General features: G+C 30.0%; 1 protein-coding gene across 1 annotated transcript in view; it reads right to left on the bottom strand.

Annotated features, from left to right (window-relative positions):
• Positions 1-265: 265 nt before the first annotated feature.
• The window catches only part of LOC107449150 (B-cell receptor CD22), a 239,683-nt gene continuing 224,163 nt past the window's right edge, over positions 266-15,785 (bottom strand). Inside the window, 2 exon segments of the mRNA XM_043055035.2 lie at positions 266-3,202; positions 9,673-9,803. Coding sequence (XP_042910969.2) covers positions 9,718-9,803 — 86 coding nt within the window. The 3' untranslated portion in view covers positions 266-3,202; positions 9,673-9,717.

Below are 15,785 nucleotides of genomic sequence, written 5' to 3'. Positions count from 1 at the left end.
AACAACTATGGTATTACCTTTTCCTTTTGAAATCTCCCTTTACAGGTTTACATCCAAGACATTAATTAACAAATGTGGATGTGGTTTTAGTTTTTTAATATTTCTTTGCGTGTTAATCTTTACTTTAACACATTGCATGCTTTTAAATTAATAGATAGTTTCTTCAAGTTTGTTTACTAAGCATGATCCACCAAGCGTGATTTTACTCTTTGAGACAACGTCTCGGTCCATTAATAAGAAAAGACAAAATAAATACACCCAACACTGAACATAAAACAATATTTATTCGTCAGCTTTCCATACAATCATTTTTATTAGCTCAACGAGTCTCACACTCAAATGGCAAACGTGCCTTTTCTGGAAACTGTTAATATCACTCTTTGTCGACCAATTGATCGAGACTTGCGAAAGAAACAAAAGTAAAAATAAAGGATAAAATTATTGATTGGTCTTTTCAGGAAAGCCCGAGGCCAGAGAACTGTAACGAACATAGAAAGGCAGCTGTGAAAGAAAAATTCCTTCTAAATCGATTCTGCTATTCCAACAACTATTTTTTTTTTTGTAGTTGCTGTTGTTTCTTCCTTGATCCGTCTTCGCGTTAAAACAACTGTTGTATGCAAGGGAGACGTCTTGTGGACAGCTATTTAAGCTCCAGCTGGCTTCTCATTCAAAACGCTGCTTTTGACGCAGCGTGTTTTTTTCTTGTCCAAAAATACAGGGGTATCTCATAAGTTATTAAGACTTAGTGCAGTTGATGTTAGTAGAGAATAAAAGTATAGGGATGTATGTTAAAAAGAGTTAATTTCGAAGCTTTAAGTCTTGCAGGTTTATTGTAAATTTGAGTCTAGTGAAAAAAATACAAATGAATTATGTGTGGATAAATCAGATTTTAAAAATTGTAACTTATTTGTTACATGGCTACAGTCGTTTCTTTGTCATTTTTTTGATGAAAGTTCACGGAAAGATAAGTTCTATAAATACTACATAAAATTAAATACTCGTGAAATACTTGTTCATAAGCAAAATTGTCAAAGTGAGCTCAATTATTTCACCATTCTTATAGAGTTTTTGTTCAGTTTTCAAAATTTTATTCAATGAAAAAGAGAAACTGGTCAATGTTTTTTTAGTGAAAAGTTTTTATTATTATAAAATAAATAAAAACAATTATCGAGTCGAAATTTTATAAAATTCTTCTGAACTGCAGTATCGTAATTTTTAAACCTTATTCCGTAATATTATGGTTCAAATTTAATGGTAACGAAATCTTAAGATTGCATAAAATTTAAAACTCATTTTGATCTACGTCAGTGGTTCCCACTTTTCCTTTACCTACAAAACGATCGAACTTCTTTCGGACGAATCCTGACATTTCAAAACTGTTCATTAACAAGTGTAAATCTGCTAAATGAAAGGAACTAAAACTACAGAATAACTTAGAGACATATAACGTGAAAAAAAATTACGATAAAAAGTACTGATGCAAATATTAGTAAATGCTTGTACTTTTAGTAATTTATTCAATGTATTGTTATTAAAAAAAAAGCTTAATTTTTAAAATTTGCTATTTTTTTTAATTGACGTTTTACTTAAATAATTTTATAAAAATCACCGAAACATTAAGTAAATAATTATCCGTTGAATACACACCTCTAATAGATTTCAAAAATCATTACTGTTTCAAAAAGAGGATTTTGCACGGAACTGGTCTACGTTAAAGATATTCGACATCAAACAGAGTTGAGTAAAAATGTTAAGTGCTCATACTGCAATTTTTCCTTCTTCTTTATTTACATCCCTATACTTTTGACGTCATATTTTACATAAAACATGTCATCAAATGAGACTAATGCATTACAGCTTGAAAAATTATTTTCCTGATGATTTTCAAATGTTAAAAACATTCTGTAATAGGATATTTTATCTCCAGCTGGCTTCCTTTTCCTCGAGACACTGATATTTGTTATTGTCAAAAAAGCCCAAAGCAGTTCGTAAGTTATTAAAATGTAGTGCATTGACATTTGTGTAAAATGTGCCACACACAATCAGTGCAGTACATTATTATGGGACAGCCAATACAATTAGCATGTGGAAATACATATAAGAACAGAGATACGGATATGAAACAAATAAAGCACTACTTCTTAAAACAGTTCCAGTTTAATTTTGTATATATGTACAATTAATGTTTGTTTCATTGATTGTGGAGAGACTTAAAGCGTTTTTATTGCTAAGTTTTCAGATATATGCATAAATATATACTTGAAAATTTCATGATTTCAATAGGTTTGGATTTATTGCGTCATATTAAACCATTTACAAATTGAGTTAGTATCAAAATAGATCTGCCCATATTGTTATGGGTTTTGAAGATTTTTTTCAAAGATGAAAATTTTAGTAGTTTATGTAAATTTTATAAATATATTGCACGGAAAAGAAATTTCCTAATTCAAAAAAATAAAAGAAAGTGAAGCAAAACCCACATATTTAAGCAGCAATTTATACTTTTAAATCTAACTGAATCCATATATTCGCGGAAAAATACTTAATTTGAAGAATTGTACGGCATTCCAAACAAATATACCCTCAATAAAAAAAATTGCAACGTTCATTATCTTTCCAATGGATCCTTATACAATGAACAAATAATCAGAATAAAATATTTTCAAATCATACCTTAAAAACTTACTACACCGATGCTGATTCACAAACTGTTGTGATTACGTAATTTATTTGTTCTGAATTGCTATGAAGAGAGGTATTACCAGCAAAAACACTGCGATGTAAATGTAATAATGGTATGAAGCATATTTGCGAACACATTCTAAAAAAACTGCTATACAAAGCACACATAAGAGTATATAATATTATTTATATATAAAACAATACGATATTTTCGCTGAAAAAAGCTCAGTTTCTTATTAAAGAAACACAAAAAGATTCACACGTGATTTCAACATCTAAGACACACGAATCCTGTGATACATGGATTGGGCACGCTCCCGTTTCAAGGATAGTAAGATTGGCAAAATTGAGGAGTAATTCGTGATAAATCTCACTCAGGTAAAGCAATTTTTTTTTGTTTGTGTTCAACTTTTGGACTTGCACCGGGATATATCATGTCGCAGAGGCACACAGAGGTACAAGCAATTGCAGTTACGGAAATGTTTACCCGTAGCTCGCTTGGTCCTTTGAGATTTACAGTCTGAAACAAAAATAAAACGATTTTAAAATAATTCTAGATATTTAGATAGTTCCATCTATAAACATGCTCAATAAGTTCAAAATACCAAATTATATAATTTTCGTTTGTTTGAATCATAAAATTTTTAACAGGGGAAAACTTTATATCTAGTATATATTAATGGTTGTTGCTGTAGTTAATTTACGTCGTACTAGAGCTGCACGATGGGCTATTGACGACGGTCTGGGAAACGCCCCTGAGGATGATCCGAAGACATGCCATCACAATTTTGATCCTCTGCAGAGGGGATGGCACCCCCGCTTCGGCAGCCCGACGACCTGCACGCGAAGTCGAGTTAACGAGTCAGTTTAACGAGGACCAATAGCACACAACCTCGGGCCCCGACGCAGGCTTATCCAAGTGGTCACCCACCCGCACACTGACCGTAGCCAGTGATGCTTACCTTCGGTGATCCGCTGTAAACTGTGTCTTAAAGATCAGTCCACTGCGGGACTATATATTAATGGTTAACTACCTTAATTTTAATGCATATCTTATTTAAAATAATGCATGAATTATTATTAGAATAAATCCTTTATATCGTGTTAAATAAAAGGGTATGGAGATGTACAGTGTGCCAGAAAAAAACAGACCACCCCGAGCAATTTTGATTTAATGATCGGATCTTCACGTTCTGGGACACAATCTAATGGTTAGAAGGGGCAATCTCAAATATGCTAATAAGTTAGTGCAGACGATATTTTAAGTTACGTAATCAGCTACAAAAACGTACTTTCTCTGATTAAGCATACCTTTTTTTGACGGATTTGGATTTCTAATCCCCAAAATATAGGGTAGCCCAATTTGGGAAATATGGTCCCTATAGTTTGGTCAGAAGTGGACATTAAAATAGTAAATTTGGAACTGTTAGTTTTTAGTTTAATAGAAAAAAAAATCTTTTAAGAATCATTTTTTCAAATGTTTTTTTAGTCTTGTTCTAAAATATCTTAGATAACTCGTAAAATTAAAGTAAAATAGGTGAAACGTAATAAAATGTTAATTCTTATAATGCAACGCAATCACTGCTCACGTGCTACGCTTATTAAAACAACATATTTCTTACACACAATAAGCTTTGGATTTTTTTTATGAAACGTAACTATTATTAAAATTATGACCTCAAATTACTTTTTGTGGAACAAAAGACCTTTTATGTAAAGAATGATAAATGAGTCTTATCACCCCAGCTTATCTCCCCAGCATTCATTCGAACATTCCCAGCTCTTCAAAAATATCCCCATATTTTATATTTTCAGACTTTTACCGTACTTTGATACGCCTAACACATAAAAGACTTGAAAAATGTTATGGCAGAAGCTTCACATTTCCCATCATAGAGATCAGTGAAAGTTACAGTCAGAGACAACCTGTGGACATAGACTAAATTTATGATCCTATTGGCTTTTGGAGAAAATTTTTGTCGAAAAAAAATTTATTTTACGTCTGAAATGGGAGAAAACTTTTTTTTCTTCTTACTTTTCATTCTTCACACGGTTTCCTGTGAAATGTGTTCTCAGTGTGGAATTTTGTTCCTTGGCGGTCTTTATGACCGAATAAAAACTTTGTTTTTATAACTGCCTCAACACTTTACGAGCGTGCTGGGGTTGTGAGTGTCATGTCTTAAGGCCAAAAAGGCCACTGGATGTGAGGCTTTTAAAGTTTCTTTCTATGTTTGTGTGTGATCTTTCTGTACAGAGATACTCTTCAATCAAGATGTGAGAAGGGAAGAAAGAAAAGGAAATAAATATGTGATATCAGATAAAACGTTCTTTTGTTCTGGTACACTAGCCAACGTGAGATATTTTGATAAATAACTTATGTCGAACACACAATGTTTAGATTTTTCTTTTATTTAAGCTTAATGTTTTCTCAAAAGATTTTACCTTAATGTGAGATAAAAAAAGATTATCCATTGGAATGATTTACTTTTATATTTTAACTCTCATTTTACACTAGTAGGATATACAATCCTTTCATGAATGTGTCCCGCAGAAGACTGATCGTTAAGACACGGTTCCCAGCCGATCACTGAAGTCAAGCATCACTGACTGCGATCAGTGTGCGGGTGTGTGACCACTTGGATCAGCCCGAGGGTGTGCGGTATTGGTCCTCGTTAAACTGTTCTACCGTAAAGTGCTCGATCACGCGTGCAGGTAACTGGGCTACCGAAACGGGGTGCCATCCCCTCTGCAGAGGAACAAAATTGTGATGGCATGTCTTCGGATCATCTTCAGGGATGTCTCCAAGACCGTCGCCAATAGCTCATTATGCAGCTCTAGAGCGACGTAAATGAACTACAACAATCTTTCATGAATGTGGTAAAATGGAATTATCTTTAGACTTTTTTTAACTATCAAAATTAATTAATTTATAAGGAGTAAAAGAATCTAATTATTTCTTTTTTAACAATTTATATTTTTTTCACTTTCGATTCCTGTTAACACTATGGTTATCCCACAGAGAAAAAAAAACTCTGGGAACTTTTCCATTCCGAATATATTTTGGATGTCAAATATCCAAATCCATTGAAATACAGGTATGTTTATTCCGAGAAAGCATGTGTCTGCTTTCTTAACTTAAATTCTAACTTCTAAATTCTTAAAATCTAAACTTATAAATTTGCATATTTGAGGTCACCTCCTCGAGAACGTGAAGATCCGGTCATTAGATTAAAAGTTATTAAGGGTGGTCTGCTTATTATTTCACGCACTGTACATGGTATATGTAGAATCTGAGTTTGCTTGTCGCACAATTAGTGTGGAAATTGACAAATGGGTTTAACTATTCAGATGATTGGAATTACTGTAATATGTAACTCCTAATGCGTGGATAACAATATCATAATCTCAATATAATTGGTTATAATTGTTAAAATTCTAAAGCTATTCATATTACATCATAATCACTTTTTCGTAAATATATATATTGTTTATGATTTGTGACAGGAAAAATGTTAAAAAATTCTTAACACTGTATGCATTAACTTTTATTATTGAGAAAATATATTTATTGAAAACATATTTCCTGAAGCATATCAATTGCCAATTGCACCATTGTAGTTGTTTCATTCTGTATAATTGCTGAAATAATCTGTTTTATTACTCATAAATGCTAGTCTTGAAAATATGAATAAATATTTATTTTATTAAAAGTATTGATAACAACAACCAGATTTCATAAAATATATTGTCCATAAACATAACTTTTGAAAGGAGTGTTTAAAAATGTAGTAAAACGCAAATACCTGCTCTTATTTCTTTTTTGCCTTTATCTTTTTGTTCAAATTTGACATGATTTACGCTTTTCAGTTAAGAACGTACAAATTTATGTACTAAAATATTTTATGACACTTTAAGACGTTTACGATTCTAAGATGTTGAAGATAATGATGCATAATACGAGGATAACTATTTGCGTGAAAACTACACTGAGCAGATAAGTTAATTATAGAAAATGCTAGATAAGCATCCAAATTTTTATCTGCTGAATTTAGTTTTCCGATATCACGGTAGTAAATAAGACGTAAACATGTATTCAATATTTTAATATGTTGGTAATGTAATGGAGTTTAGAATGTGATTTTTCTAATACCACTCAAATATATGGAATTAATATTGATTATTAGACTGCAAAGCAGCAGATATAATTTTTTTTGGTCAAAAACAAAATTTATTTTATGTGTTATTTGTTGGTATTTTCCACCTCCTCAAAAACCTATGCTTTTAATGCATAAATTCTTTCATTATAGGGAAGAAAAAAATTCCTTTAATTAGAAAGTAAACAGTTCTCGTGCAGAAAATACAGTTATGAATGTGAATTTCTTTTCATCAATAAATGTTGTTTTTGTAGCAAATAGTAGCTAGTAATACCAATACATTTTCATTTTCCTTTTTCTAAGGAAGCCGAAGCTAATAAAATATATTTTTGTAATATTTGTCAAAAATAAAGAAAAAAGTCACTGGTACTCCAAAATAATACATTTGTAATAAAATATAATAAAGCAATTCAAAAATAAAGGAGGAAAAATGAAAAAATATCGCACCACGTAAAAAGCCATATGCACCGTAGAGCCATTGCATTATGACCACCCTGCTAATAACATGTAGGACCACCTTCAGCCCTCAAAACTGCTAGCACCCGCAGTGGCATTGATTCCACAAGGTGCTGATAGGCAGTCTGAGGTATTTGGTACCAAGCGCTCACCAACTGGTCCTGCAATTCCCTCACATTGCGAGGGGGTAGCGTGGCAGCACGAATTTGGTTTTCCAAGTAGGACCACTAATGCTCTATTGCATTAAGATAAGGTGAATTTGGGGGCAAAGACATGACTTGAAAGTTACTGGAATGTTCCTCAACTATTCGACCCTTATGACATGGTGCATTATCCTGTTAGTAAACACCATCCCCTGCAGGAAAAAACTGTTGCCACGAATGGGTGAACCTGGTCGGCAATTATGTTCAAGTAGCTTACGGACGTCAAGGATTGTTCTATGAGGATTATGGGTCCTAATGTGCCCCATGAAAACATTGTTCTTGGCCGAGAAACCATGAAAACCTGGGCGAGCCCATTGTTATAGATGGAGGGTGGTCACAATATAATGGCTCTTCGGCGTATAAAGCATCCAAAAATCCAGTTTGATTAAGGGTTGAAGCTTGAATTTGCTTTGAATAATCACATTTTAACTCATCTCAGTTTCTTTGGGAAATCAAAAGAGTTTTGATAGCTTGCTTCCCCGCTTTATCAGAATGTAATAAGTTTTCTTTCTCATTTTCCTTGGATAAAATATTAAATTCTGACCATAACTTGAACAGAGCCTTTAATTTTTATAAAAATGATCTTTGCGAAACACTTAGTGTAATAAATAATATTTATAAATCCTTGTGAAAAGTGAGGAAAAAAAAATTCTAACTCTAAATTTGACTACACTATGAATCTATTTTTTAAATATCATCAGAGCCTTTACTTGTAAAATACCCATAATATATTGTAATCTCCAAATATATTTTATTTATAAAAAGGAAAAAATATACATTCTTAAACAGAAATAAGATTAGGTCATGAATAGGTCACATGCGTAGTGAAAATGATAGGAATCGATGTCTGTGAATAAGGGTTAAGCTCACGGAAAAGAAATCACTAGGTAAAAAAATCTCCTAGTTCTTCGAAAAAAGAGCTTATCAGCGGAAAGAATGTTGATCAAATAGGAAGACTATTACTTTTCTAGAACATACATACATAAAGAGTGATATATATGAATAAAGTGGGTATTAAATACATCTTGCTTATTTTATCGAAAAAATTCTTGTGTGAAATGACATTTTATTTAAAATCGGAAAATGCACTCATAAAAACAAAGCTTATTGAAAATCACAATTTAATAGAAAATTATTAGCCAACACATAAGATTAGAGTTCTTGGGTGGAGACTTAAAGTCTCAAAATCGTTTACTAGTGCAGTCTACGAAATTTTCTCAAATTAAATAACTGCGGAAACTTTTCTTCTTCGAAAAATTAAGGTTATTTTTCTGTTTAAGTAATTTATCGTAGAAAAAAAAAGTTGGTTTAATATATTACTTTTATTACGTAAATGATTAACGAATGAACTAATCTAAGAGCTTCAGAATGGCGGAAATAAGTTATAAAACAAGAGACTATTACACTGAAAACTATGAAAATAGGCAGCTATGAAACAATTGGTTTGGAAATGTTTAATTTAAAAATTCTTTATTTATTTATTGATTATTTTTAATTTTGTATTCTTTTAATTATTTTATGTTCGAAAGTGGTCGAATTCTGTCGTAATGGTCAAACTGCGGAACAAGCTGTAAAACTATGTAACTATGAAACTGTAAATTTTGAAACAAGCGGTTAGGAAACAAGGATCTGAAAAATCTTTTATAATTAATTACAATTTTGTGTTTGTTTCTTTAACTTTTTTATGTTGTTTTTTTTGTGTTTTTTTGTGTTTGGTAATAAATTCTGTCCGCAGTGGTTGGTAATGGATTGGTTAGGAAATCATAAAACGAATTATGAAGTTGAGAACTATGAAACTAGAAATTTATGGAACAAGAGGTTAGGAATTATGCTTTAAAAATCATTTTATTATTATTTAGCAATTTTAACTTTGTGTTCTTTAAAACTGTTGACGTTAGAAACTCGTCAAATTCATTGGGAATTATTTCTGTTCGTAAAGGTCAGGAAACTATTGAAATTTGAATAGTTTAGATAGTTTAAAAACAGTAAGTTCTAATTTAAGGATTCCACCCCCTAAAGTTGAAATTTACAAATTAAAAATAAAGTTGAATTGAAATTAAGTTAAGTTGAAGTATACATTATTTGATCGCATTACATTTTTTAATTATATAGCATTTTTTATTACACTGTATTTTTATTATTACATTTTTTGCCTTAAGGAAAATAATACGCTTTACCTTTTACATGAGAGTGGTCCTTATTTCTGGTCGATTCAGTTTTTGTCATCCGACAAGCTTTCGTCCTTGTTGATTTCTATAAATTCCATTTGATTTTTCTAGGGTGGGATCATGATATACGAATTCATGATCTGGAAAAAAAGTTTTTTGAAAGTTAAATATCAACATCACACACTATGTAAGTTTTACACTAAAAAACGTATGGACAGAAACTACCAAAGAATTGCAAAATATAGAGTGCTTCTGGTTCCATGAAAACTTAAAAAAACACTGTAATTTTTACCGAAGCACGTTGGTTAAGATTTTGGTAAAATAACAATAAAATATGGTTTTATAACGTGTGCTAAATTTGGTCAACTTGGCAGTATTCAGTAATTTTAAAATGACAACTTGGAGCATGGCATTTGATTAAATTTACTTTTTAGTTTAGTATATTTACTAACTAATAACGCATACACTTTTAAAAACCTTTCAGGCAAATCATATATGGCATACCATATGAAAATTACCAAATGAATAGTTTAAATATCATATATGTTAGAATTTTTTCTGAGTAATCATTACGTTTGAAGTGACAGGTAAGTGGAGTAAAGTTTTCTGAAATTTTAAAGTAGATATTGATATATAACGTGATTAGAGCCAAGGTATCAAAAGCATAACAACATATTTCTCAACTTAAATAAGGAAGAAAAAAATGAATTTCAGCAATCCGGTCTTTAGTTAAAGATACCATATAAATGACTAACATCTGAGTTTAAAGTAAAAATCAAAGGAAGCTAAAGAAAAAAATGCTTTTTAAAACGTTTATGGCATGATATTTTCGATGTATTTTCGGTTTTTAACTTTTAAGCAGGTATTTCATTTAAAATCATAGCACCTTGAGGAAGATAATTTAGAATAATTTAAAATTAAATTAACACAGAATATTTATTTCAGATAAATGTTTTGTTCATTTTTATAAAAGCAAATTAGAATCAGTATTTCGAATTAAATTTTGACTACTCAGACTGTCTTTAGTTAAACTCTTCTTTCTATAAAATGGCACATCTTTCACCAGCATGGTCTTAAAATGCGTTATTTTCAGTGAGAACTGAAATTCTATATCCATAGTTTAGTTTCATAAAGTTTATTAGTCTGTTATTCTAAAATGCGCCATCAAAGGAATTCAATTTAAGTCAGTGCAACGACTATAGAGTGCACGTAAGCTGAAATTTTTAATTACAGCCTTAAATACACGAGACGCTTTGTAATGCATGCAGGAAAAATTATAGTTATGGAATCTCACTACATAGCAAATTCCTTATAAATGACAAATTATTATTAATATCATAAACATCATTAATTTTCTCTTGATATAGCTGGGGCCAAATGCAATCGGATACTGTTATCAAGACTTATAATTAATTTTTCTATTATATCGCTCAAATTTTCATAGAAATTTTTCATTGAACTTTCTCATTAAGCTAGAGAGCCGCTTTTAAATCAATGGTTTATTTGTTGTTTTAAATAAAATACATCGTATCGCATGCTGTGAAATAAATCCGTGGAGGATCGTGATTTAAGAGAAAGTTTATTAAAATAATTTTGTTAATACTAACCATCACAAAACCAGTGTTCAATTTAAAATGCGTTAATGCTATTTTATTGAAACAAGGTTTTTAAATAATACGCTGTATACACACATACACTTTAATTTAGCTATGTTATTTTCAATATTCAAAAAAAAATGCAATATTAAATATGTTACTCAATGTCAGATTAGCAGGTTTTTTATATTTAATATTAATGGTTAAGAGTATACATTTCTTTGCATTTTGTCGTAAACTTTATACAGATAAAGTAGTTTTATGTCCGTATTGGGTTAAAACAATGTGGAAAAGATCGTGTAAAGTTCTTTTGCTTTTGCACAAACAGTGCTACCATCTGCGTCAATATACCGGGAAAAAATTAGAAATTAATGTCGCTGAAAGAAAATACTTTCAGATTTCTCTTAAGTCTGTGATTTGGCACTCGTGATGAAATTTTCTTACAGCACCTACTAAAATAATTTGAGAAAAATATTTATGCGTGCTTTACACGTTTTATTTTTCTGAAATATTAAAAAAAATTAGTACTAATATGACATTTTACCGTCTACCTTACCTGGCTGGATTTATAGACTGATTAGACTAGACTAATAAATAATTTGGTGATGAATAATTAGTTATTATAAATACATATTTAATTATTATAATTAAATGTTTGATTATGAAAAATAACTATTGGGGATGGGGAAATGTTACTTAAGTGTTGTTTATGATTTTTATAGAATTTTTTACAGTATTTGTTATTTTTTACAGAAATCTATGGGATTGAATTACACAACATATCACGTGAATTAAATAACACTTTTCAATACTAAAATATATAAAAATCTAAGTATAATTTTAAACATTATTTTCTTTTCATTTTTAGTTTAAACAAAACGTGTAAATGGATTTTACATTGATTTAAAGCATACATATGCTTTACAAAATCTTTTAAATCTATATCTTCCCTTAAATTTAAAAAAAAATTTTTTTTTTTTTAGTATAGCTCGTTCACCAGGATTTGGCACTTGGCTCCGCCTTCATCACGTGGCATTTGACGGTACTATTTCGCTATTTTTGGGGAAAGGATGTGAACAATCCTGAACACGATTGCTGGTTGGTGATCGTATGACTAAAATATTTATTTCGCATTCTTAATGTGCATTTCTTAACATTAAATATTTCATAAATTTGATATTTTTTTCTTTTGAGTGAATAGTTTGTTTTTTTCGAGACCTTTTGCTGCAATACATTTAATTAGCTAGAGTAACAAAAGGTATAGCAAGGTAAAGGTAAGGATGGCAAAGTAAGTGACTTAAAAAGAATTCACTGTTTGCGTTTGGAGCGCATTAAGGGTTGTCTCAATTTCATGCGCGGAGGCATTTTTACTCTTAATCCCTCATCTTCCAAAAAGGTGGAGCCAAGTGCCAACTCCTGGGGTACGAGCTATAATTATTTAAATATTAAATATAGTGTTCAGAATATATATTTTGCTTTACATATTTTGCATCACCTAAGTATTTTGTGCATCAAATTTTTCTACAATTAATTATTTTGTTGAAATTAAGATTTCAATGCTTGATATTATTTTAAAAAGTAATTTTGACTGATATTTATAAATTTTTTTAATTCGATTAAGATTACATTTTTGATTCGTACCTTCAGAATGTAAAAAAAAAGAAGAAAAAAAACTATTGCTCCAATGCAAGCTTTAATATAATAAATGTCTCTGAAGTATATGTTTGCACAGGGTTGTGTACTCAGGAAATAAGGGAAAGAGGGTGACTCAAGAAAAATATTTGGACGTATTAAAGTCATACACTCCAAGAGTCCACCAACACCCCGCTTGACAAATGCTCAAAGACGGACGTAGCAATTTCGAGTGGTGTACGATACCCAAGAGGGTTTTAGAGAAAATAACAGGCCTCCCTTTCTCACTGGGGAATAGTATCTCATAGATGAATCATTTAGTTTCCGAAGAAAGATATAGGATAACACCCATATATTTCATTTATTCGGTGAGAATAGAAATAACCTTATTTATTAGAAATAAAAATTGACATTGACGGAGAGTTTATCAGAATAAAATTTATCAGGAAATTCATGAAATTTTTGTTTTTAATGGCCTAATATTCTGAAACAAGCAGGAATATATATTAAAATGTTAAAAAAAGAGAATATTTCCCTTGAATAATTTATGCACTGTAATGGCTGTGGTGTAATATCTTTCAAATTTCAATGTTGATCAAACGTAAAAGTTGCGTAAAGAAACAGTTTTTTTCAAATTAACACCAAATCTTGCGTTTATCGACAATTTAAAGTGCGTTGGTGTATGAAAACTTGAAACGACGAAAATACAAGAGGTTTACTCCCTGTTCACTTGCATTAACGTCATACGTTAAATATTTTTTCTTCGGAAAACTCCAATCTTGGCACGTTTTCTCATAATTTATTTTTTTTTGAAAAAAATTGTGTCTAATATTGTTTACGATCGATAAACAGTTGACGAATGATTGCGACTGTCTTTAATTTTTAATTTCATCTGCGGAAACTAAAGTTCACCGATAAAAATATGTATGTACGTTTCTTTATTATTTATATTTTAATTTTTAAGTGTCTATGATCTATTTTAAAGAAATTTATAATGTATAGTCTCCATCCACTCCTGCTCTGTTAATCCCAGTCTCTAATTCGTCTTATTTTTCTCTCTGCTGCGTGTATGGTTTATTTACCAACTCATTTTATTTGAAGAACCGGCGCATGTATGCAACCTAAATTTCTGATTTTTATTTTAGATTGTCTCATAAAAATAAGTTTACTGATTCTTGTGTGTATCATATCTTGCTGTTGTTATAAGACTTAGTGTTACTAAATAACAAACTTTGAGGTTGGTTGTAGCTACTTGACACCATTAAGGGTACTGTAATTTGGTTCACCTTATCAATATATTATGGTTTCAGAAAATGTCTGCGATAATGTGGTTCAACCCGTTTTACAACTTCCAACAGTTAAGTACCAAAAATAACTTAAAATTAAAAGATAAATAAGTATGATAATTTTTTTTTTTGTTCATTTCCTTAAGATTTCGATGACCCAAATTGAATATGTATTAGGTTTGCACGCTTTGACTAAACAATTATTAAGTAATACCATTAAAATTACATTAAATAATTAAACAATAATCGAAAGCATTTTCTATCAAAAGGAAGTAGTAAAATATTTTTTTGATCATCTCTGTAACCTTTTCTTAAATACTCTAGTTGTAATGTATCAAGTAATTTATTAAAATAAAATTGTGAAACTCAAAGTTATCTTTCGAAGAGTTAAATATAAACTTTGCTAAATAATTTTATTAATCAAATATTTAAAATCTAAAAGCATTATTTGGTTATTATATGTAATTTTATCTTGTGGTATAAATGATGCTACGTTTAAATTTGTTCGAAAATACTATCTTAGTTGTCGATGTGAAGTGAATAATCAGCACGACATATTGCATAGCTCTAAAGTTTCCATTGAGTTATTCGGCCTTAAGTTATCGCTTAATGTTATATTTTTCTCTAGACTTTTTATCACGGTTTAATGTTGCATTTTATCACTTTTTAAAGAATAAAAACACCAAAAGGAAAAAACAATGTGTAACAATTGCTGATTTTTAATTAGGCATCAATATTTTAAAGTTCCTACAATTGGAATTTTTTTTCTTATGATCAGAGTATTTTTCATTCATTTTAACTAGATTTTAGAGTACAAACGAGAATTTAAATAAACAATTATGTTCTTTACTAAAACTGTTTCCTCGAACCTATTTATAAATTATACAAGATTTGGAAAATAATCTAAAGATATATTTAATATAGATTATGAATGTAATATTTTAGTACACTTTATCATAACACAAAACGTTACATTTACGTGTCAGACAGGTTTCCTAACTTTTAAATACGTTTCCAGGCAGTCATGAAAAAATAACAAAAAAATAAGAAAAGCGTCGTTACTTTATAAGAGGTTGAATAGAAATTAATTATTTCGTTTAGTTTGATCCTATAATAAATAACAAAAATATTATATAAGGAAACTTTATAATAAATGCTGCTCAAGCAATTTAGTCCGTGAAATATCTCGCAGGTTGAGGTTTGAATCCTTATGATTGTGAGTGCAAAAGAAGAAAAAATAATTGTGGCATAAAATATGTACTTCGTTACATGGAGCAAATTATGTGAGAATATGATGAGATGAGTTTAATAACTTCATTTCATCAGAAATGTGTGTTAAAAAATCAAAACAATTAAAAACATTATTTAACAATTACTTGAGAGTATTTAACTTAAAGGAAAAATTTTGCCAAGATTTAATATTCATTCATGTTTTTAATTATTCAAAATTGTAATATCACTTTAGTTTTTTAAGTCAGTATGTCGTGACTCATGTGCTTTCCACCTTAACGATAGGAAGGATTTTACGTTTATTTCCTTTTACATATAATTATAATGATTATTAATACTTAAATAATTATTTATATTTTAGTTCATTTTGAATATGACA

Source organism: Parasteatoda tepidariorum, chromosome 5 (genome assembly GCF_043381705.1).
Source record: "Parasteatoda tepidariorum isolate YZ-2023 chromosome 5, CAS_Ptep_4.0, whole genome shotgun sequence".
Lineage (NCBI taxonomy): Eukaryota > Metazoa > Arthropoda > Arachnida > Araneae > Theridiidae > Parasteatoda > Parasteatoda tepidariorum.
This window is presented reverse-complemented; position numbering and strand designations above follow the sequence as displayed.